The sequence below is a fragment of the Myotis daubentonii genome, chromosome 15 (assembly GCF_963259705.1).
Source record: "Myotis daubentonii chromosome 15, mMyoDau2.1, whole genome shotgun sequence".
Lineage (NCBI taxonomy): Eukaryota > Metazoa > Chordata > Mammalia > Chiroptera > Vespertilionidae > Myotis > Myotis daubentonii.
The window spans coordinates 28,591,333-28,612,894 of NC_081854.1; the positions used below are offsets into that span (position 1 = coordinate 28,591,333).

General features: G+C 45.6%; 1 protein-coding gene across 1 annotated transcript in view; it reads right to left on the bottom strand.

Moving 5' to 3' along the window:
• The window catches only part of TDRD12 (tudor domain containing 12), an 84,045-nt gene extending 63,876 nt beyond the window's left edge, over positions 1-20,169 (bottom strand). The window contains exons 1-7 of the mRNA XM_059667046.1: positions 20,078-20,169; positions 19,803-19,928; positions 15,267-15,425; positions 10,992-11,128; positions 8,595-8,714; positions 6,031-6,086; positions 4,537-4,622 (exon numbers count right to left, since the gene is read on the bottom strand). Of these exons, the coding sequence (XP_059523029.1) occupies positions 4,537-4,622; positions 6,031-6,086; positions 8,595-8,714; positions 10,992-11,128; positions 15,267-15,425; positions 19,803-19,826 (582 nt within the window). The 5' untranslated portion in view covers positions 19,827-19,928; positions 20,078-20,169. The remainder of the gene's footprint in view (positions 1-4,536; positions 4,623-6,030; positions 6,087-8,594; positions 8,715-10,991; positions 11,129-15,266; positions 15,426-19,802; positions 19,929-20,077) is intronic.
• Positions 20,170-21,562: the final 1,393 nt, after the last annotated feature.

Here is a 21,562-nt window from a genome sequence, read left to right on the forward strand (position 1 = left end):
AGAGGGCACAGGCTGGGCTGAGGGACCCCCCCCCCGCACAAATTTTGTGCACTGGGCCTATAGTCTACACTAATAAAAGACAAAGATGCTAACTGACCGTACCTTCGCTACACCCATCAGCCAATCAGAAGAGTATGCAAATTAACCCAACAAAGATGGCCGTTAAATTTGCATACTGCAGGCAGGGCGGGACAGCGCTATCCGCCAGCCCACCTGGCTGTCATCCAGGCGTCCTGCATGCGACCCAACCCGGAGCGAAGACTGAAGACAGTGTAGAAGGAAGCAAAGCGCTGCAGAAGGGGGCAAAATGGCAGAGAAGGGAACGGAGACAGGAGCGAAGCTGAGGCAGTGGACACGGAAGGGAGTGAGGCAGCAGAGATGGGAGGGAGCGAAGTGGCGTAGAAGGGCCGGAGTGAAGTGGCGGAGAAGGGAGGGAGCCGAGTTGGTAGAGACAGGAGGGAGCGAGGCAGTGGAGAAGGGGGCAAAGTCCGTGGGCTTCGCTCCCTTCTCTGCTTCGCTCTGGCCTCCGGAAGCCGTATTCTTGCAGGAATCTTCCTGCAACGGGCCTCTAGTCTTAAAATAATTTTGTTGAGTGAAAGAAGCCAGGCAAACAAAAGAACACACTGGGACACATTTTGTGCTTCCTTTGAAAGCTGGAAACTGTTGCCCCTATATTTCTCTTTCTGGCAAATATGACCTCCTGCACCCTCTGTTAGTTCTCTCTGCTAAGCTTGCCTCCTATACTTCACCACCTTAAAGTAAGAGCAAGTTATCATCCACACACAACCATACCCAGCGAGAAAGAGAAACCTACTCTTGAAAGCAAGAAGAAAGAAGCAGGTTAGTAGAGAATTTAATTAAAAGATCTGTTTACAAGACTGTTCCCATAGCCAACATTTTGGCATTTTCAGGTAGTAAAATAAGTAATGAAAAGTCATAGGTAAAATAAACAAGGATGCGGGGAACCTAAATATAATACAAAAAGTAACAACTTCATTAAAAACGAGTAAAATGATCACACTGAAGAGGTTAGGGGGAAAAGAACAAGCCTAGGTTACTTTGGAAAACAGAGTTTTGGCTGCATTCTGTAAGGTTAAAGACAAATTTATTTTTCACGGGAATGTGGGTTAGCAATTCTAAATCACTTTACATGAATAGTAGGAGACAGATGTCAAGAATGAGGAAAGGGCTGTAAAAAATCAATAAAATATATTTTAAAAAAAGAATGAGGAAAGGGGCCCTGGCCAGTATGGCTCAGTTGGTTGGAGCATCGTCCCATACACCAAAGGGTGGTGGGTTCAATTCCTGGTCAGGGCATATGCCCAGGTTGCAGGTTCCATCCCAGGTCCGTGCGTGTGCGGGAGGTAAATGGTCTGTGTTTCTCTCTCACATCAATGTCTCTCTCTCTCTCTCTCACCCCTTCCTCTAAAAATCAGTACTTAAAAATTTTTTTAAAGAATCAGGAAAGGGGAGGTGCTGGATTGAAATTAGAGGTACTTAATATATGTACAGATGGACAGATCTAGAAACAAATGCAGATGTATGTGTGCATTGGTTAGCATATAGACAGATACAGGGTGTCCCCCCAAAATGTATACATACTTTAATAGCTGATTGTTCAATTTCAAAAATGAAATGTATTGTAATAAACACTGTCTTTGTAATTATTCAAAGGGTGTGTATACATTTTTGGGATACCCTGTATTTCCTGTCTGCTGAGAGGGCCTACAATCAATGACATCGCAGTAGCAATGAGAATACCTAGTGCCCTGATCCCGATACCTAAATACCACTTGTCAATAAAATGAACTTATTGGAGCAGTGGCTGAGTCTAGGCCTGAAACTGGAAAACGACCAAATTAGCCAGGAGTATCCTGTAGTAGAGAAAGTAGGGAGTTTTCAACAATGATGGGGAACATAAGGCACTTTGGAAAAGCTCCTAATGGACAAATCTGTGACCATTTGAGCAACAAAATAGTGATAGTAATGGATTATATCACCCAGGGTAATTAAATACCCAGGAGTCCATACTAACATAAATTACTGAATCAGTTAATAAATGGGGGAGAAGGAACAGTTCTTCTTTACATAATTACAAGTAAAAATGTAGAATCCTGGCCGGTTTTCTCACTGGTTAGTGCGTCGGCCTGCAGACTGAGGGGCACAGGTTCAATTCCAGCCAAGGGCACCGTACCTCGGCTGCAGGTTCAATCCCCGGCCCCTCTCAGGCACATGCAGAAGGCAAACAATCAATGTGTCTCTTTCACATGGACGTTTCTCTCTCTCTCTCTCTCTCTCTCTCTCTCTCTCTCTCTCTCTCCCCCCTCCTCTCCCCTCCCCTCCCTCCTTTCCTCCTACTCCTCCCTCCCATCTACTCTCTCTAAAAACAAAAAAAAGTAAATGGAAAAATATCCTCGGATGAGGATTTTTTAAAAAAGTAAAAGGCATGATGGAAATGGGCAAATACCACAGAAATAAGTTTTGCAGGCCAGAATCACTGATAGATATTTGCAGTCTCAAAGTATTCCCCCATAAGATGCTTAATCATTTCAAAAAAGCAGATACCACCTTACCCAGCTGATCAAGGTAAACATGCCTAGTGATGAGACATATCAACATCATGAACCTTCTCATATGATGCACTAAGAAGGGTTCAATCTCACTTTTGCAGCATATTTGCTAAAAACTTAGAAACTCTGCCTGGCTGCTTAGTGGTTGACTATCAACCTATGAACCGGGAGGTAATGGTTCAATTCCTGGTCAGAGCACATGCCCGGGGTTGTGGGCTCGATCCCCAGTAGGGGGCGGGCAGGAAGCAGCCAATCAATGATTCTCTCTCATTGATATTCTATCTCTCGCTCGGACTCCCTTCCTCTTTGAAATCAATAAAAATATATTTTAAAAAAAATTTTAGAAACTCAATCTAAACATGAGAAAACATTTTTTTAGAAAAACTGCAACAGCATGGATGGACCTGGAGAGCATTATGCTAAGAGAAATAAGCCAGTCGGAGAAAGATAAATATCACATTATCTCACTCATTTGTGGAATATAATGAACAACATAAACTGATGAACAAAAATAGATCCAGAGACATAGAAGCATCTAACAGACCGTCCAACCTCAGAGGAAAGGTAAGGGAGGCTGGGAGCAGGGGAAGTAAGAGATCGACCAAAGGACTTGTATGCCTGCATATAAGCAGAACCAGTGGACACAGACAGTAGGGGGATGAGGGCCTGTGCTGGGAGACGGGAGCCGGCGGGGACAGGTCTATGGGGGGGAAAGGAGACATATGTAATACTTTTAATAATAAAGAATTTAAATTAAAAAATAAAATAAAAATTGAGTGACATTCCACAAAATAACTAGCCAGTACTCTTCATAAATCTCAAGGTCTTATGAGGAAAGACTGAAGAACTGTCTCATCAGACTAAGGAGACTAGAGACATGACAACCAGATACAAGTGGGATCCTCGATCAGATCCCAGCACAGAGAAAGGAAATTAGTGGGAACACTGGCAAAATTCAAATAAGATCTGTAGATTTTCTAAAAATAGTATTTTTATCAGTGTTAATTTTCTGGTTTTAATCACTGAACCACTGGTTTGTATGGTTAACGTTAGGGGGACCCAGGTAAAGCATATACACAAATCTGCACTATGCTTACATCTTGTCTGAACTGTAAAAATATTTCAAAATAAAATTTTTAAATAAGTCTGTGATTTAGATGACCTCTGCGGGCCCCAAGCAATCTAGATCAGCATCTCCAGCTACCTCCACACAAGGTGCTGAGCTGCACCCTGTACCACCCTTCATAAAGGCAACCACATGCTAACAGCTTATACTGGAGCAGGGGGCTCACATGTGATGCCCACTTTCTTTCTACTTCCGTTATCTGAATTTTTTTATTTTTTTTAATCCTCACCAGAGGATATTTTTCCACTGATTTTCAGAGAGAGTAGAAGAGAGGGAAAGACAGAGAGAAAAGTCGATGTGAGAGAAACACATCGACTGGTTGTCTCCTGCATGAGCCCTGACTAGGGCCTGGGCCAGGGAGGAGCCTGCAACCGAGGTACGTGCCCTTGACTGGAATTGAACCCAGGACCCTTCAATCCGCAGGATGGCACTCTATCCACTGAGCCAAACCAGCCAGGGCTGTTATCTGAAGTCTCTACAATGTGCACATATTATACATGATGAGAAAACTGTGGGGTGAGAGAAGCAGTGAACTATACCAAATGTATGTATTTATAAAAATGTCCTCTTATAAGGAAATAACATTTCATACTCAGCACAATAGGAATAAGTTCTTGTCAATTACTAAGTAAAATGCTGTCTAAATAAAACATTAAAGTAATTATTGAATTAAAAGAAGAAACAGTCCTGCTAACTTCTGATCTAAGCCAGACCTTGAAAGATTAAGAAAATTTCTTATTGTGTGAATGACATTGTTTCCTTTGGTGTTTATTCTGTTTTATTAAAATAAGATTTTTAAACAATAGTAAACTATTTTTAAAATACAATTTTTTCACTTACTTTTTCATTTTTTATAGTTACATAAAGATAAACCTCAAAAGTATCATCTTCTACAGCACATAATTTGGCTTCCACCTGGGTAGTTGCTAAGTGGCATAAATGAAAATATCAATTAGCTGATATCAAAAGTATATTTGAAACAACTGGACTATTTCCCACCTATTAATCTCTGCTAACCACTTCTGATTACCCAGCACCACAGGTCCCACGGCTTCCCCCTGCAGGTGGGTCTGAATGCAGGAAGGTCTGCAGGTGGGCAAGTCGAGGGGAGGTTCTCCTGGCAGGCAGGCAGCCTGTCTCCTGTCCCCATCCACCCACAGTCTTTCATCCGAGTCCGCTTTCCAAATGCCCACAGAGCAGAGCTCTTGACCCTCTCGGAGACTTACTAACCCAGCAGCTCCATGTATGGGTGCCTAGTGGACACCATGCTAAGTCCTTTACAAACGTATTTCATTTCACTCTTACCATAACCTTTGAGAGTCACTGTACAGGTGAAGGGACCAGGCTCAGCGAAGGCTCCACAGCAGAAACAGGGCAGTATTCAAACCTAGGCACTCTGCCTCTTCCAAACTCTGTCTGCCAGCACTCCCCACTAGGCTCACAGGGACCAAAACTCCAAAACCAGCGACCCTCACCCCAACCTCCGATTTCTCACAGCATCTGGCCGTTTCTTTAGCAGAGGGGTGGGGAAGATCTGGCCTGAGGGCCCATAAGGCCTGTGAAATCACTTGGCCTGGCCCTGCCAAGGCATTCGGGGTGCGTCAATTAAATGTTTGACCAAATACAGCAGGCTGATTTTTAAGTTGATAACTGTGTATGGCCCGAGAATGATGTCAAATGGCCTTTGACAGAAAAAAGGTTCCACACCCTGCTTTAACCGGACAGTGGGGCAGCAGAGGAGAGGGGCCAGGACCACCACAGGCACAGGCAGCACCAAGAGCTCACACCCACTACTTCTCAAAACAGCCCTCGGAGGCGGGCAGCTATGTGGCTCTTGACTGCCAGGGGTTTGGGCAGCTGCCACAAGTGAGCCTCCTTATCACATGGCTACACTCACCAACACGAAGAGAACACGCTGCGAAGGTGCTCTGAGACCGTCTACACCTGCTAAATTAGCAATGATTACACACTAACTGGGGCTTTTAATCAGTTGCTGGGTCAGTAAAATGCACGTAAATTTATTTTGCAGTGCTTCAGCTTCTACGCAAACTAAGAGGCAGGCATTGTTTCTGTGTAAGCATCTCTTACCCATACAGCCTCTTTCTAACCTCACCTCTCAATTACTGATGTCCACATTCACCCCCCAAAAATTCCAGGACTGCAGCGTCACTGTGCCATTGGGGTAGAAGAAGCTCCAGATAACTTATGAACCCATATGAGGAGGGCCAAACAGCGAAGCATGCACATCTCAAACCCCCCACCTCCCCAATTGAAGGTTAAACCACCTTGGGTGTCAGTTCAACACGGGCTGCGGTGATGGCACACTTGCCTTACCTTTCAGGATGTTCTGAAAGTACTGAATAGCTGCAGTGTCCCACTTCTTGGCAGGTCTGGAACGGTGAACAGATGCAACGTCATTAAACAGAAATCTGAGGTTAGTACACTAACATCATTTTGTAACACTCACTGGGTATTTCCGCCATTACGTAGTGGCATATGATGCAGATAACGGGGACGGCCCCAGCTGCAGCCTGCAACGGGCTCCTCACCGCTGCCGCCTGCACCCGGGCAGAGACTCTTTGAGAAGGGGCCTGCCATCGTCTGTCCCAACACCGTTGCCCCCAGTTACCTGGGACATAGCTGCCTCCCCAACAGAACACAAGCTCGCTGGGGCAGGAATCCTGAGTGTGCAGTGTTCAGCACAGGCTGGCACACAGCAAGGCCTCCAAACATGTTGGTCAAACCAACATTCTGAGAGTGGCCACTGTTGTCTCATGCTATCCCTCACTCAGCTGACACCCTCTCACTGTCGCCCATTTTCTATCATCTTGCCTTTTCCTATGCTTTGGAAAGAAAATCGCAAAAGACTTCTGGTCAAGATGGTGGCGTAGGTAAACAGTACTCACCTCCTCCCACAACTACATCAAAATTACTAAACTACAGAACAACCATCATTCAGAACCAACTGAAATCTCACTGAAACGGAAGTCCTACAAGTAAGGACATAAAGAAGAAGCCACATCGAGATTGGTATGAGGGACAAGACTGGTAGGGGAGGTGGGCCCAGGGAAGTGAATGGCCCCGCACCCAGGTGTGGCACATAAAAATCGGTAGGGAGGAATGGGGGGGGGGGGGAGGTGAAGGGATTAAGAAGTACAAACTGGCCCAGTCTGGCATGGCTCAATGGTTGAGCATCAACTTATGAACCAGGAGGTCACGGTTTGATTCTGTCAGGGCACATGTCAGGGTTGTGTGCTGTGGGCTCGATCCCCAGGGCGGGGCATGCATATTGAGACACATTCTAGATGAAGGGTACTTGTCAAAGAAGGTAATCAAAACCCAGTAAGATCAGTTACTTAAAACCTTCGCCTACACTGAGGGTATCCTCGGGCTGGGTGTGTCCGAGGCTGGGAGGGTCCCTGAGGAGCCCAGTATGCTGGGAGAGGGGTAATGCAGAGGGGGGAGCAGACTGCCTCTGAGGGAGAGCTGAGCACGGACAGGCAGGCACCCAAGTCACCCAGGAGGGTGAGCAGCTACTGATCTGAAAGGACAGGGGAAGCGACTGGGTTTGCTTGGGCAGCTTGGCAGGGTGCAATGGCCTCAGCAGAGACAAGCTGGCTTGGTATCTTCTTAGTGCAGCTTCCGAGGCCAGCACAAGAGTGATGCATTCACCATTTCAAGGGGACTGTCGGTGATGGGAGTTGGAGGAACTGAGATGGGAGGGTCTCCATAGACTCCACGAAAGTTGTGCTGTTTCTGTAGCTTTTCTTCCCACAATGCCACAGTTCTGGAGGAAGAGGGAGGAGCCCCAGGTGGGAGGATGGACCTCAGGTAGTCTTGTTCAAGACTGCAAAGATCACAGCCACACCCCCAACACAGTACTGCCCGATGCAGGGACCTGTCCTGTACAAACACTGGCAATGGGGCCAAATACTAGGGAGAAAAGGCAAAGATGGGGTGCATGTGTGTGACATGTGTGCGTATATATGTTCACACGTGTATACCTCTCTACATCTATATGTCTTATACGGACGTATCTACATTCTGATGAAAATGTACAGTGCAAAATGGTTTGGAAACAATCTAGCTGGGTATCAAAAGAGGAATGGTTAAATACAGCAAGGATGCCATTATATTTACCCATGAAAAAGACTGAAAGTAGAAGAGGGTACAAAGAGTTTCAACATACATTAAGTTAAATTTGCAAATAAGACAGTTGGTTGTAATTTGCATAAAAGCTCCATGTAAATGAATATGTATAAAAGCCCTGAAAAAGGTCTGCAAGTTCAGAGCCTAAACAGGTTACAGAGGCCTCCCAGGAGAGAGGAAGTGAGGCTGGAGAAGAATGCAACGGACTTTTCTTTTAATGCTCCATGATTCTACATGTTGTACCCTTTACAGTTATTACTTTTTTAAATATATTTTTATTGATTTCAGAAAGGAAAGGAGAGGGAGACAGAGATGATGAGAAACATCAATGACGAGAGAAGATCATTGATCGCTTCCTACATGCCCCACCCTGGGGATCGAGCATACAACCCGAGCATGCGACTGACCGGAACTCGAACCGTGACCTCCTGTTCATAGGTTGACCCTCAACCACGGGGACACACAGACCAGGCAGTCATTACTTTCTGTAAGTGGGGGGGAAAGGGAAGCCGAAAGCAGAATTCAGACCCTACTCTAACTCCTTCAATTGCAGCTGCTGTAGGTGGAGTTGCCCAGGGAATTCTCTCATGACCAGGTTTGACACACACGGACTCAGAAAATATCTCCTGAAGAAAAAAGAGACCCGTGAGATCGCTTCGCACTTCTCAAGAGGAATTAGTCTCATAGATACATCAGATACTCAGTTAAGTCTTTCACCAGTAAGTTAACATGTTAGAAGATGTACTTACACAATTTTAGCACTGTCTTCACAAAAGTCAAAGTGTAATGTAACAGGTTTGGTACAATACAGTCTGAATTTTTTCGCTCTGTAGGGAAGCTGCATAAAAGTTTCTACTGCAACTCGGATGCTTTAACAGTGAAACAGAAACAGTTCAATTATAAAGAAAATTACACATAACATTTCTTTAAAGTACACCAATATACCTAATACATAACATAAAAACAAAACACAAAAGCCAATTATTTCTGTTTCTAACATAGCCACTAACTGCAAGAAATACATGGAGACATTTGCCAAAGTTGACAAACACTGGTTCTTGGGCGGGGGAGAGGAGGGATCCTCTTTTTATGTATAAAGCGCAGATACACATGTAGTACATACATAGGTATTCAGTATAACTCATGTTAACATTTCATGGCGTGGCCTGGCTCAGTGGATTGAGCATCTTCCCATGGACCAAGAGGTCGCTAGTTAGATCCCAGGTCAGGACACATTGCAGGCTCAATCCCCAGTAAGGGGCATGCCGGAAGCAGCCCATCGATGTTTCTCTCATCAGTGTTTCTATCTCTCTCTCCCTCTCCCTTCCTCTCTCTGTAAAATCAATAAAAATATATACTTTTTAAAAATTTCATGGTATGGGAGTGGAGAGGGATTAGAAAAATGTCTCGTGAGGCTCCTTACATTGAAAAATAATGATCAAACTTGGGAGCAAATTTTATTTAAGATTTTTAAGTATCAGCCCTGGCCAGTGGTTCAGTTGGTTGAGCTTCATCCTAATACACCACGGTTGCAGGTTTGATCCCTGGTCAGGGCACAAAAAAGAGTGGACCAATGGTCCTAACCGGTTTGGCTCAGTGGATAGAGCGTCAGCCTGCGGACTCAAGTGTCCTGGGTTTGATTCCGGTCAAGGGCACATGCCTGGGTTGCAGGTTTGATCCCCAGTAGGGGGCATGCAGCAGGCAGCCAATCAATGATTCTCTCTCATCACTGATGTTTGTATCTCTCTCTAACTCCCCCTTCCTCTCTGAAATCAATAAAAATATATCTTAAAAAGAAAAAAAAGTGGACCAATGAATGCATCAATAAGTGGAACAATAAATCAATGTCTGCCTGTGTATCTCTCTGTCTCTCTTTCCCTCTCTCTCAAATCAATAAATTTAAAAATTTTTTAAAGATTTTTAAGATATTTAAGTATCAATTTTAATACACAACCAGAATTACCTTAATGTTTCTATAAATGAGAAGTTTTCATAATTAGTGTTGGCCAGCTCTGCACAAAAGAGCTGAAAGGACTGAGATTTGCTAAGTTGCTCAACATTTTTTATTTCCCTTCTTCCAGGTAAACGACAGACTTGAACACACCATTTCGACACACGGGTTATGATGATGCCACACAGACAGGCTAGGCACCTTTTGTCTCAGTTCAGAAAACGGTGGCGGCATTAACTGCCCCTCGAGGCCTCCTTGTGCTCTATTTAATCATATGATTCTCTTGCCCAAAACAAACTAAACTTAAAATTCAAAACACTAAAAGAAAATATCCTCCAAAAGTTCAACAACAGGTGTGTGTGGTTTGTTTGTTTTTTAACAATTATAGCTATAAAGGTGCAAACCAAAAGCTGGAAATGCATCCCTTTTCCTAAACATCTGCAGATTTCCTTCTGCCATGGCATTCTTAAGATAATCCAATCAGATAAGCCTCTTATTGCGGCTGAAATCTATTTGGTGTTACTCTTTTGGAAGACGAGTCCTCATATTTATTTATTAAACTGACATCCTCTTACTCTGGGATGGGAAACCATGGAAAAATTACCACAAACACTTACTGACAGTATTTTCTCATGAACTGTGACATGTGGCCCTAGAATCAGTGAGGGTTCTTTCTGGCCAGGGGCACCTGGGAGATGCAGAGCACCTGCCCTTTCCAGGAAAGGAGGTGGCAGGAGGCTGGAGCTGCCTGCTGAGTCTTCATTCTGACCACTTGCTCTGACACTCGCTGCCATGCAGCACTGAATGGAACCTGACGTCCTCAAGAAGGCTTCCCTTCTTGAAGCTTAAAAAAAAAAAAAAAAAACAACCGCCCTGACCGGTTTGGCTCAGTGGCTAGAACGTCAGCCTGCGGACTGAAGAGTCCTGGGTTCGATTCCGGTCAGGAGCATGTACCTTGGTGTCGGGGTGTGCAGTTGGGGGTGTGCAGGAGGCAGCTGATCGATGTTTCTCTCTCATCGATGTTTCTGGCTCTCTATCCCTCTCCCTTCCTCTCTGTAAAAAATCAATAAAAAATATATTTTTAAAAAAACCTCCAGCTTACCACCTCTGTCCCCTTACTTTGAACACTGGCGCGCTCCTTTAAAACCGGCATTTGTCTCCTTAAACAGCAGAAGGCAAAAAAAGTCATACGTACTTTTTCGATTTCACGGGAATGTACTTGGCAAAATCCACAAGGAAACACTCTGCCAGGTAATGATCTGCTGAACACACGATTGACTTAATGACAGCCCTGCACCAGCACTTGAGTTCCTGACAATAAACCACACAAACCTACAAAATGAAAACTTCAGTGTTAACATCTCTAGCCATATAATGGGAGCCTAAAGGTCCTCTCAAAATCACCTCAGCCTACATTTCACCTTCAGAAGAGGAAAGAGATTCAAGGAGGCTGGCCCTGCCTCAGCTGGACACCGCTGGTCAGTGAAAGAATCTAAGTCAAGAACACAGGACACTGAATTCTACTTCGCTCTTTTTTTTTTCCTACAATCCTTTTGACTGCTTAAAAGATAATTTAAAGAAAGGCTTCTTAAATCAAAGCTTCAGAAACAAAACCTCAACCCCAGGTCATCTTCCCCATTTTCCTCCTGCGGCTTTCACTGCCCTCTGACACTTGTTTACTACCTCACACACCTGTAAGTCCGCTCTGTGATGTGGATTTTTGTCTGTTTTGTTTATTGCCATCCTCCCAACAACTAGAACAGCGTTTGGCCTGTACTAAAGTCTTCAAAATCGACTTGAGTGACTTGGTGAGTGACTTGGTGAGTGACTTGTTGAGTGGCACAGTTGCTTGGAGCATTATCCCATGCATCAAAAGGTTGTGGGTTCTATCCTTTAGTCCAGGGGTGGGCAAACTTTTTGACTCAAGGGCCACAATGGGTTCTTAAACTGGGCTGGAGGGCCGGAACAAAAGCATGGATGGAGTGTTTGTGTGAACTAATATAAATTCAAAGTAAACATCCTATCTAATAAAAGAGAAAGATGGTAATTGGCGTACGACTGCTACCCTTCCCATTGGCTAATCAGGGCGATATGCAAATTAATCACCAGCCAAGATGGCGGCTAACCGCCAACAAAGATGGCGGCTAATTTGCATACTAAAGGCAGGGCGGGACAGTGCCATCCTGCCTGCCCCACTGCCATCCGGGCCTGCTATTTGCAACCCGGGTGGCAGACGGCCCCTATGGGAACAGACCCAGGGCTGGCAGCAGGACCCCAGCAATCCGCCACCGGTCACGCCCACAAACAGACCTCCCAACGGGATCCCAGGCTGAAGGCACTGATCCGCCACCAGCCACACCCACAAACTTCCATCCTGAGGGGATCTGAGGCTGCCCAGTGCTAATGCACCCACCTGCCACTGGCCACACCCACAAACGGGCCTCCAGGGGGATCCCCAGCCGACAGGTGCTAATGCACTGATTCGCCAAAACGCACACCCAGGCAGCCTTTGCCCTGCACGAACTATGCAACCCGGAGAGGGGAGTGGGGCCGCTGGGAGCTCAGAGCAGAGTGCGAACTATCCCCACTGGCAGCTGCTTGCTCATTCACCTACTCGCTCATTCATTCACTCATTCACTCACTCATTATTCACTCACTCAGCAAACCCACTCAGGTCCATGGCACCAGGCCAGGCACTGAAGTTGAAACAGGATGAGACAGAGCTATGTCCTCAAGATGTTAGAAATTCAGTATGCAGCCAGGAGAGGGGTGCCAGGACGCTGGGAGCAGGGGGGAACTTCTGCCATGTTGCCGTGGCAACGCGTTCCCTCCCCTTAGCTACTTGCTCATTCACCTACTCGCTCATTCATTCACTCATTCACTCACTCATTATTCACTCACTCAGCAAACCCTCTCAGGTCCATGGCACCAGGTCAGGCACTGAAGGTGAAGCAGGATAAGACAGAGCTATGTCCTCAAGATGTTAGTAATTCAGTAGGGCGAAGCAGGCACATGAACGAGGCAGTTGTATGCACAGATGCAGTGTACTGGGTTCTGTGAGGGCTGTAACTAATGCCGACTTTGTTCTCTTGATAAATTGGGGCCTTGGGAGCCAGGCTGCCCCAAGCCTGTAGGCCTGTGCCTCGGCCAGGAGTGGCCAGGGTCCCGGAACATGACAGAGGGTGAAGGTCGGGCTAAGGGGTCTGGCCCACTCCTCACCCTCACCCCTGAGTGCACAAATTTTTGTGCACTGGGCTACTAGTCATTACATAAAAGGGTTTGGTCTTTTTTTTTGTCTTTTTTTAGTTTTATTCATTTCAAACGGGCCAGATCCGGCCCGCGGGCCGTAGTTTGCCCACAGCTGCTTTAGTCAGAGGGTATAAGGGAGGCAACCAATTGAATTTTTTCTTTCTCTCTTTCTCCCTCCCTCCTTTCCTCACTCCCTCCCTCCCTTCCTCTCTCTCTAAAAATCAAGTTTAGCTCAGCTGGTGTGGCTCAATGGTTGAGCATCAACCTATGAACCAGGAGGTCATGGTTCGATACCCGGTCAGGGCACATGCCCAGGTTGTGGGCTCAATCCCCATTGTGGGGCGTGCAGGAGGCAGCCAATCAATGATTCTCTCTCATCACTGATGTTTCTATCTCCCTCTCCTTTCCTCTCTGAAATCAATAAAAAATTAAAAAATAAAAATCAATTTTAAAAAATATCCTTGGGTGAGGGTTAAAATAATAATAATACATTTTTAAAGATTTTTCTGTAGTCCCCTTTTAGGGAAACTACCCTGCTGAATTGTCAGGCCGTGGCATCTTGACTGTCCCACAAGACTGCCAGGCCACAAGCGACTCAACGGCAATCCACAGACAGGCAAACCAAATATAAAGTGGCCCAGTGGGGACAGCTGTGCCCAACAAGGAAGAAGTGGGCCAACTGAGAATCCTGCCCTCAGGAATTAAAGTTGGAAAACATAGTGCAGCCATTCTGCAAAACTCAAATTAATTCAAGACATATTCTGCCAAAGGATGGAGGTTACTTCTGTTTAATTCTTAAGTCAAAGTAACTTGTAGGAATGGTCTGAATAGGTACTAATTCACACAGGCAGTTAACTTTGAAGTTGTGGTATATTAGGGTTCCCACTAGTCAAAAATGGAATAAGTTAGGCATCAAGAACAATGATTATACCTGATGAATGTATTAAAAGCCATGAGTTCAATACTTATGGCTTAAAAAATAAAAAAGAGAAACAAAACACCCTGTGGACACCAATGTAGATAACTAGGCACAAATCACTATGCTAAAAATTGAAAAGGGAAAGAATCAAGTAATGTTTCTAACTTTCTAGGATAAATTGTATTATGTCAGGGTAGCCAAACAATCCCAACAGATGAGGGAATGTTCTCTGCAGAAGAACTCCAGCTCATGAACGCACAAGAAATGTGAAAACGACCAATTTGCAAGCTGAAGTGAAAGCACTGATTGGGGCAGTGGTAACCACTGGATGGTACAACCATGACGTGAAAAGCTGATGGCACCACCAGCAGGGAGAGCTCAGGCTGTCACCATCTAAATCCACTGGTCAATCTCAGCATCACCAAAAGTGATATTATGTCCCAACTCAATACAAGATGAAGCTCATAGTACCAATCGTTCCAGGGGGGGGGGGGGGGGGGGCAAGTGACCCTAAATCCAATCGAAGCTTTACATTTAACTATTGGACCACAGAAAAATACAGGGTAAACAGAGGGAAAGTTCACTACCACCACCACTAGGAAGCAATCAGGCTATCCAAAACGTGGAGTGTTTCTTTTAAATGTGGAGTATTTTTTTTAAGTGGAATATTTTAAAAGGACAACTGACCTGGTTTCCATTTCTTAAAGCCATGGTATGGAGGAAAAATTAATGTTATGAATGATGATTTTTGAGAGGGAAAGGAATTAAAATTGTTTCTAATTTTTCTCAGTTTATAAATCTTTTCCTATCATGCTATTAGAAAAATTCACTCTTTTGAGAAATAACTGATCTGTAGACAGAACCAGACAATAGGATTGGGACTTGAGGCTACAAGAAAGCAAGGAAGGACAATGATTTAGGGTAAGAAACATAAAGGAGCACGAGATGACCAAAGTCATGGGCAAACTACGAGGGAGGCATTAACCCTAGACTGCAAACCCCCATACCCTCTGCTGAGGTGCCGACACCTGTGATAAACCTAAAATAATCCTCAGCCTCAAGAGGATGGCCCCAATGCCTGAATTTACATGACACTCCATCTCCTGTTTCCCCATATGACCCTATACAACTGCCATGTCCCATGATTAGCCTAAATCTTGTGCAACCAAAAGAACTTAACACAAGGCAATGGTTACAAGCAACAGAATACTCCAAAAGCTTTTATCATCTTAGTTGCCAAAATATTCTATACTTTGAGTAGTATTTCAAGAGATCATGCTTAAAGCACATTTAGATACATACCTGCCCCTCTTCCAACATCAATGGTTTTATTTCTATGTCTTGACGCGTGCTATTATAGAAGTCATTCATGGCGCTATTTAGTTTTTGGTAGTCAATTTCATGATCTAAAAAGGTACTATTCCCTTTTATAATAACCCAGAAGCAACCTGGATCTTCAATCTGTAAAATTTTAAGACAAACAAAACAATGCATGATTTTAAAGTAGGACCACAAAATAATAAAACTTAGAATCACAATGACTGTTTCTAATTTAAGTGATCTAACAAATTCTTGATAAGCACCTGTCTTAAATGGTCAGACCAAAGATAAAAGACCCTCAATATACATGCATATCAAATCATCATGTTGTACACCTTAAACTTACACAATGTTACAGTTAATTACCTTTCAATAAAGCTAGAAAAAAAGATAAAAGACACAAAAATAAAATCTAAAACATGTCACCAATAATATGTAATTCTTTATTATGTATTGTGACTCAAAAAGCAGAGATCAATGTCCTTGAGCTCCTGTATTTTGAAAATATCCATAATAAAATATAAAAGCAAGGTTCAGACAATGTTTTTAGTATCCTATGTCTTTCATAAGAAAGAGAGGAGCCGAAACCGGTTTGGCTCAGTGGATAGAGCGTCGGCCTGCGGACTGAAGGGTCCCAGGTTCGATTCCGGTCAAGGGCGTGTACCTGGGTTGCGGGCATATCCCCAGTAGGAGATGTGCAGGAGGCAGCTGATCGATGTTTCTCTCTCATCGATGTTTCTGGCTCTCTATCTCTCTCCCTTCCTCTCTGGAAAAAATCAATAAAATATATTTAAAAAAAAAAAAAAAGAAAAAGAAAGAGAGGAAATACCCTGGCTGATGTGCTCACTGGTTGAGCACTGACCTATGAACCAGGAGGTTTCGGTTCGATTCCTGGTCAGGGCACATGCCTGGTTGTGGGCTTGATCTCCAGTAGGGGGCGTGTAGAAAGCAGCTGATCAATGATTCTCATCATTGATGTTTCTCTCTCTCTCTCTCCCTTCCTCTCTAAAATCAATAAAAATACATTATTTTTTAAAAGAGAGGAAATATACATTCTACTCATGTAAAAAGAAATAAATGATGGTAGATAACAAAACCAAATACAAATTATTACCCACAGAGGAAGCCAGAAATGGGCTAAAAAGGACAGAGATGGAAGTCAGATTTCTCTGAATGTATCTTGTTATCTTAGAAACTAAGATTTTCACTGTTAAAGGTACAAATATAAAATGAAAAGTTAAATTTGAATTGAAAATAAGAACTCATTTATGTACTTATCTCATGTATCCATTTCCTAATTCTTCCTCCTGAAAAAGCCTAAAAGCAATGACATCCCAAGATTTGGCTTCTCAGTACCAGGTGGCAGGAATACAGGTGTTGGCATTAGTATTCTTTCTACATTTACACGCAGCTTTCAGGAACCCTCCCCAGTCCAGGTGCTGCAGAGCAGCTACCAACTCAAGCAGCAAGTCACAGTCTGTGGCTGGAGGAGCCAGAGAACAGAGGATGGACCTGCCAGAGCAGCTATAAATTAAGGGGAGAAATTCTGAAGAGCCACGGAGGGAGAGCATCAGAAAACCCCCAACCCCTGGCAGACCCTGAATTGTGCAGGGAAGACTCCAAGGAGTCCAGAGAAAAGCAGCATTGGACGGTTCAAAGAAATACAGTTTTATAGCTGCTGCTCATGAGAACTGTAGAACTCTCGGCACACGGACTTGTCTCAACCGCTGCACTAAGAGGCCACCCAAACTCTAGTGCGGCTTCCAGCCGCATAAGGCTGTCCCCACAATGACCAGTCCCCCTCTAAAATGCCTGCCAGGAGAATTTATTGTTTGTTCTGGCCAACACCTGACAAATGCCGTTGACCTCCCTTTACTAAAGGGCTTACAGTTGTGAACCCTTCCCATCCCTTTGAGATGTGTGTAACCCCAGAACAAGCTCAAACTGGCCTTGTCCTGTTTCTAATTAGATGCTGAGTTGTTTTTCAGGGATAACCTAAGTCAGTGGTTCTCAACCTTGGCTGCACATTAGAATCACCTAGGAAACTTTTTAAAATCCTGATTTCTGGGCCTCGGAAATTCTGTTTATGTACTTATCTCATGTATCCATTCTGTTTCTTTGTTAGTAATGTTGTGGCCCCATCCCATAACAAAGAATCAGAGAGAAAAAATATCCTTAGTAAGAATAAACCCAAATAAGTAAGTAAATAAATAAATAAATAAATAGCAGGGAGAATTAAAGCCCCCAAGGACCCAAAGACTTGAATGGAACTGGATCACCAGAATCCTTTATTTATTTTTGTTAATCCTCACCCGCGGGTATTTTTCCCACTGATTTTTAGAGAGTGGAAGGGATGGAGGGAGGCAAGAGACACACATTAATTGGTTGCCTCCTGCACATGCCCCAACCAGGGCCAGGGATCAAGCCTGTAACCCAGGTACATGCCCTTGACCGGGAATTGAACCCACAACCCTTCAGTGTACTTGCCGCACTCTATCCACTGAGAACACCGGCCAGGGCTCCTTCCTTTTTAGAACTGAATAATATTCCATTGAATGTATCTTCCAAATTTTGCTTGTCCATTCATCTACTGATGGATACTTGGGGAAAAATATTTCATCCGTGTAAAAGCTAAATTAATCTGGAAAACAACAACTGGTACTTACACCACACTTGGGGAAATGAATACTCCTATACTGTCTAGAAAGTTTGCTCAGTGTGAGCATGGTAAGAGCAGGAAGTTGGGAGTCAGAGAAGGAGATGTGATGATGGAAGGAGGGATGGGAGTGAGAGAGAAATTTAAAGATGCTATACTGCTGGCTTTAAAGACGGAGGAAGTAGCCACAAACCAAGAAATGTAGGTGGCATCTAGAATCAGGAAAAGACAAGGAAACAGATTTTCCCCTAGAACCCTGAATAGGAATGCAGACCTGTCACTACTTTCATTTTATCCCAGTGAAACCCAGATCACATTTCTGGCCTCTAGAACTGTAAGATAATAAATGTGTGTTTTTAAAAAAAATAATAAAATTTTTTAAAAAAGAGCAGGAAGTTGGGGCAGACCAAAGCTGAGGGGGTAGATAAAAAGGTTCCTGAATCCAATTGAAAGAGAGAGAGGTTCCCAAGTTCCAGGCAGTTTAAGTCTAGCCCCTCCTGCCAGAGTTCTAGCCTGATGGATTAGCATGTGGCAGGATCTGTGCCCCTGGGAGAGTCCTATCTTTACCTGTGTGTTTGTTGATTTCAGAGAGAGGAAGGGAGCCGGAAAGAGTTAGAAACACAGATGAGAGAGAATCACTGACTGGCTGCCTCCTGCACACCAACAACCCGGGCATGTGCCCTGACCAGAATCCCAGTGACCTCCTGACGCTCAAACACTGAGCAGTATGGGCCAGGCAAGCCCTATCTTTCTAAGGAGTATTATACTAGTCTATTTAGGGCAGATGGTAGAGGAGCTTGCCAGATAGATCTGAAACCCCTAAAAGTCTCAGAGCAAATCCTCTGTCAGAATCAGGTACTTCAAATGTTTATGAATCTCAATTCATATAAAATAACATGACATAAAATAGGAACGTGAAGTTTGATTTTTTTAAAAATCCCATCATTTGCTATGGCCCTCTCTTCTGCCCAATAAAATATGATTTAAAAAAAAAAAAACAACATAATTTATATTTCCTTTTTCCCCAGGAAGCAAAACCCACCCCTTTGCTCCCGGTTTATAAACTCCTTCCTCCAAGTAACATGGTGAACACAGCACGCCTTCCCAAGTCTCTTGCATCGCCAAGGTACACTCACCTGATTCAAAGACTCTGAGAACCTGCAGCTGCCAGCCCCACTCAGCAGGCTTCACAGGGGCTGAGCCCCGCCGCGACGCCCACCCCGCACCCCCATCCCAGCTCCGCACCCCCATCCCAGCTCCGAGGATCCAGGCCCTGAGGCGCGCGAGCAGCCGGGAGTCACCACGAATGGAGACCAAACGCATGTATGAGGGGTTGGGAGGGAAGGGGGTTACCGGTCACCCCCGCCCCTGTCCAAAGGGGATAGTGACCCCCTGGAGAGGGCCCGTGTCGGGAGAACAGGTCAGGGTCCCCGTATCCACCGACCTGGGCCTGCAGGAGCCCTCAACCAGCGCGGCAACGGGCGGGGTGCGTGGGAGAACAGTCCGGCCCACCCCCTAAGCTTCTGGATTAGTAAATACTGGCCTCGCGCATTCGTCTGAATTTCGGAAAACAGAGAATAACTTTTTATGCTATGTCCTACACAGTGCATGGGGCTCCGCTGCGCTCAGATGTCGGTGGTTCTACTTAAAGAATCCAGGACCGGCATGCATATAAGCATAACCAATGGACACAAGACACTGGGGGGTAGGGGAGGCCCGGGGAATGTCAAAGGGGGCGGGGGGAAGGAGACATATGTAATACTCTTTGTAATACCACCCGCGGTCAAACGCTTGTCCCCACCAGAAGGACCTGCAGGGGAACTGGGGCGTCCACCGCCCGCTCGGGCTTCCCGCTCGCTCACCTTCAGCACCAGGACCTCGAGCATCTTCCCAGCGCCTCGCTGCACCCCGCGGGCTCGCCCTGGGACGATAACACCGTCACGGCCGCGCCCCTTCCCGGGTCTCCGTCGCAAGTCACTAGGAATAAACTTGGGGGACAAAAGTGGAGTCTCTAGGAGTGCCCGCCTCCGCGCTCCGTGGGGTCGCGACTCCTCCCGGTTCGCCGCCTCAGACTCCGCACGCCCCGCTCCGGACCCCACATCCCCGTTCTCGGCCCGCAGCCCGGCCCGCCACGCACCACAGGCGACGCGCTCCGTCCTCCAACCCAGACGCCGCGGGCGCGCTTGGGGCCCCCGCACCGCCCCCGCCGCCGCCTCCCGCCGCCCAAACCTCGAGACGCCCAGAAACCACGTGGTGCGCCAACGGCGCGCACAACGGTAGGCCGGCGCCCAGGCGCCCAGCGCACCTCGCCGCGGAGGGGCGGGGCGGGGCGGGGGCCAGACGCAGGAGGAGGGGCTGCGAGCCCGAAAGGGTCAGGCCTCTCGCGGTGCAAGGGGTCACGGACCTCTAATGGTCGGACCTCCAAAGGGCTAGCGCAGCGGTTCTCAACCTGTGGGTCGCAACCCCTTTGGCGGTCGAAGGACCCTTTCACAGGGGTCGCCTAAGACCATCCTGCATATCAGATATTTACATTACAATTCATAACAGTAGCAAAATTACAGTTATGAAGTAGCAACGAAAATAATTTTATGGTTGGGGGTCACCACAACGTGAGGAACTGTATTAAAGGGTCGCGGCATTAGGAAGGTTGAGAACCACTGGTCTAGGGACTCCTACATTCACCAAGGGGCAGAGTGGCCGCCTGGGGGCCAAATTAGTTCGTGGTGGACTGGCCAGGAGGGCCTACCCTCCGACTCCCTCTTGGCCATTCCTCATGTCCCATCCTTGGGATAAGGGAGAATCACGACCAGCCACTGATGCAGGCAACATCACCCACCTCCATCCCTCCTCCTTCTGGAAAGGTCCTCATTACTGATTTTCGTCCCACCTGGCCCTCCACGGGCAGGATATCCCAAATTTTGGTCAGGGGCGTTCTTGTCACCATCAAGGGTCACAAACTACAGCCTCACGAGCCAGGTTCTTCCCCAGATGTGTATTTTTTTTGCTATTGTTAAGGCACCACAAACTTTGAACAGGTCTCAAACTTTGAACACATAGAAGCCTGAAAATTGGGACTCAGAGAATGGGTCTCAGAATTAGATGAGGTCATACCATATGAAATTAAAGACACCCAAGAAGCACTCAGAGAGGGTTAGCTTTTATTACTACCTCAGGAATAAGCCAACAAACACTTGCATAAGCCAACGAACAAGAAAAAAAGTGAAAGAATATTTCTTAAATATTGAAGGAACCATGGCTAAAAAAAGTGATGGGCCTAAGAGATTTTGCAAATGAATTCTTTAATATTTCACTTGTGAAAAAACAATTTCTTAAGTCCTAGTGCTGGAACCAACAAGAAGGCAACAGATTGCACCACTTCAGAAAGAGCATGCCAGTTGTGGGGTTATATGTTTCGGAAACAGAATGCTCCCATAAGCATCCAATTTGAAAAGTAAGCATGATTCCACAAGATCAAGCAAACATCACGTCTCTGCAGTCTCAGGCAGGAGAGCTGGAAGGGAGGGGTGTGCTGACTTCCAGTCGGGAGGAAAACAGCTGCAACGTAAGTGAAGCTCACCTATCGCTGAATTGGGCCAACCAGGCCTACTCCCGACAGTCACCT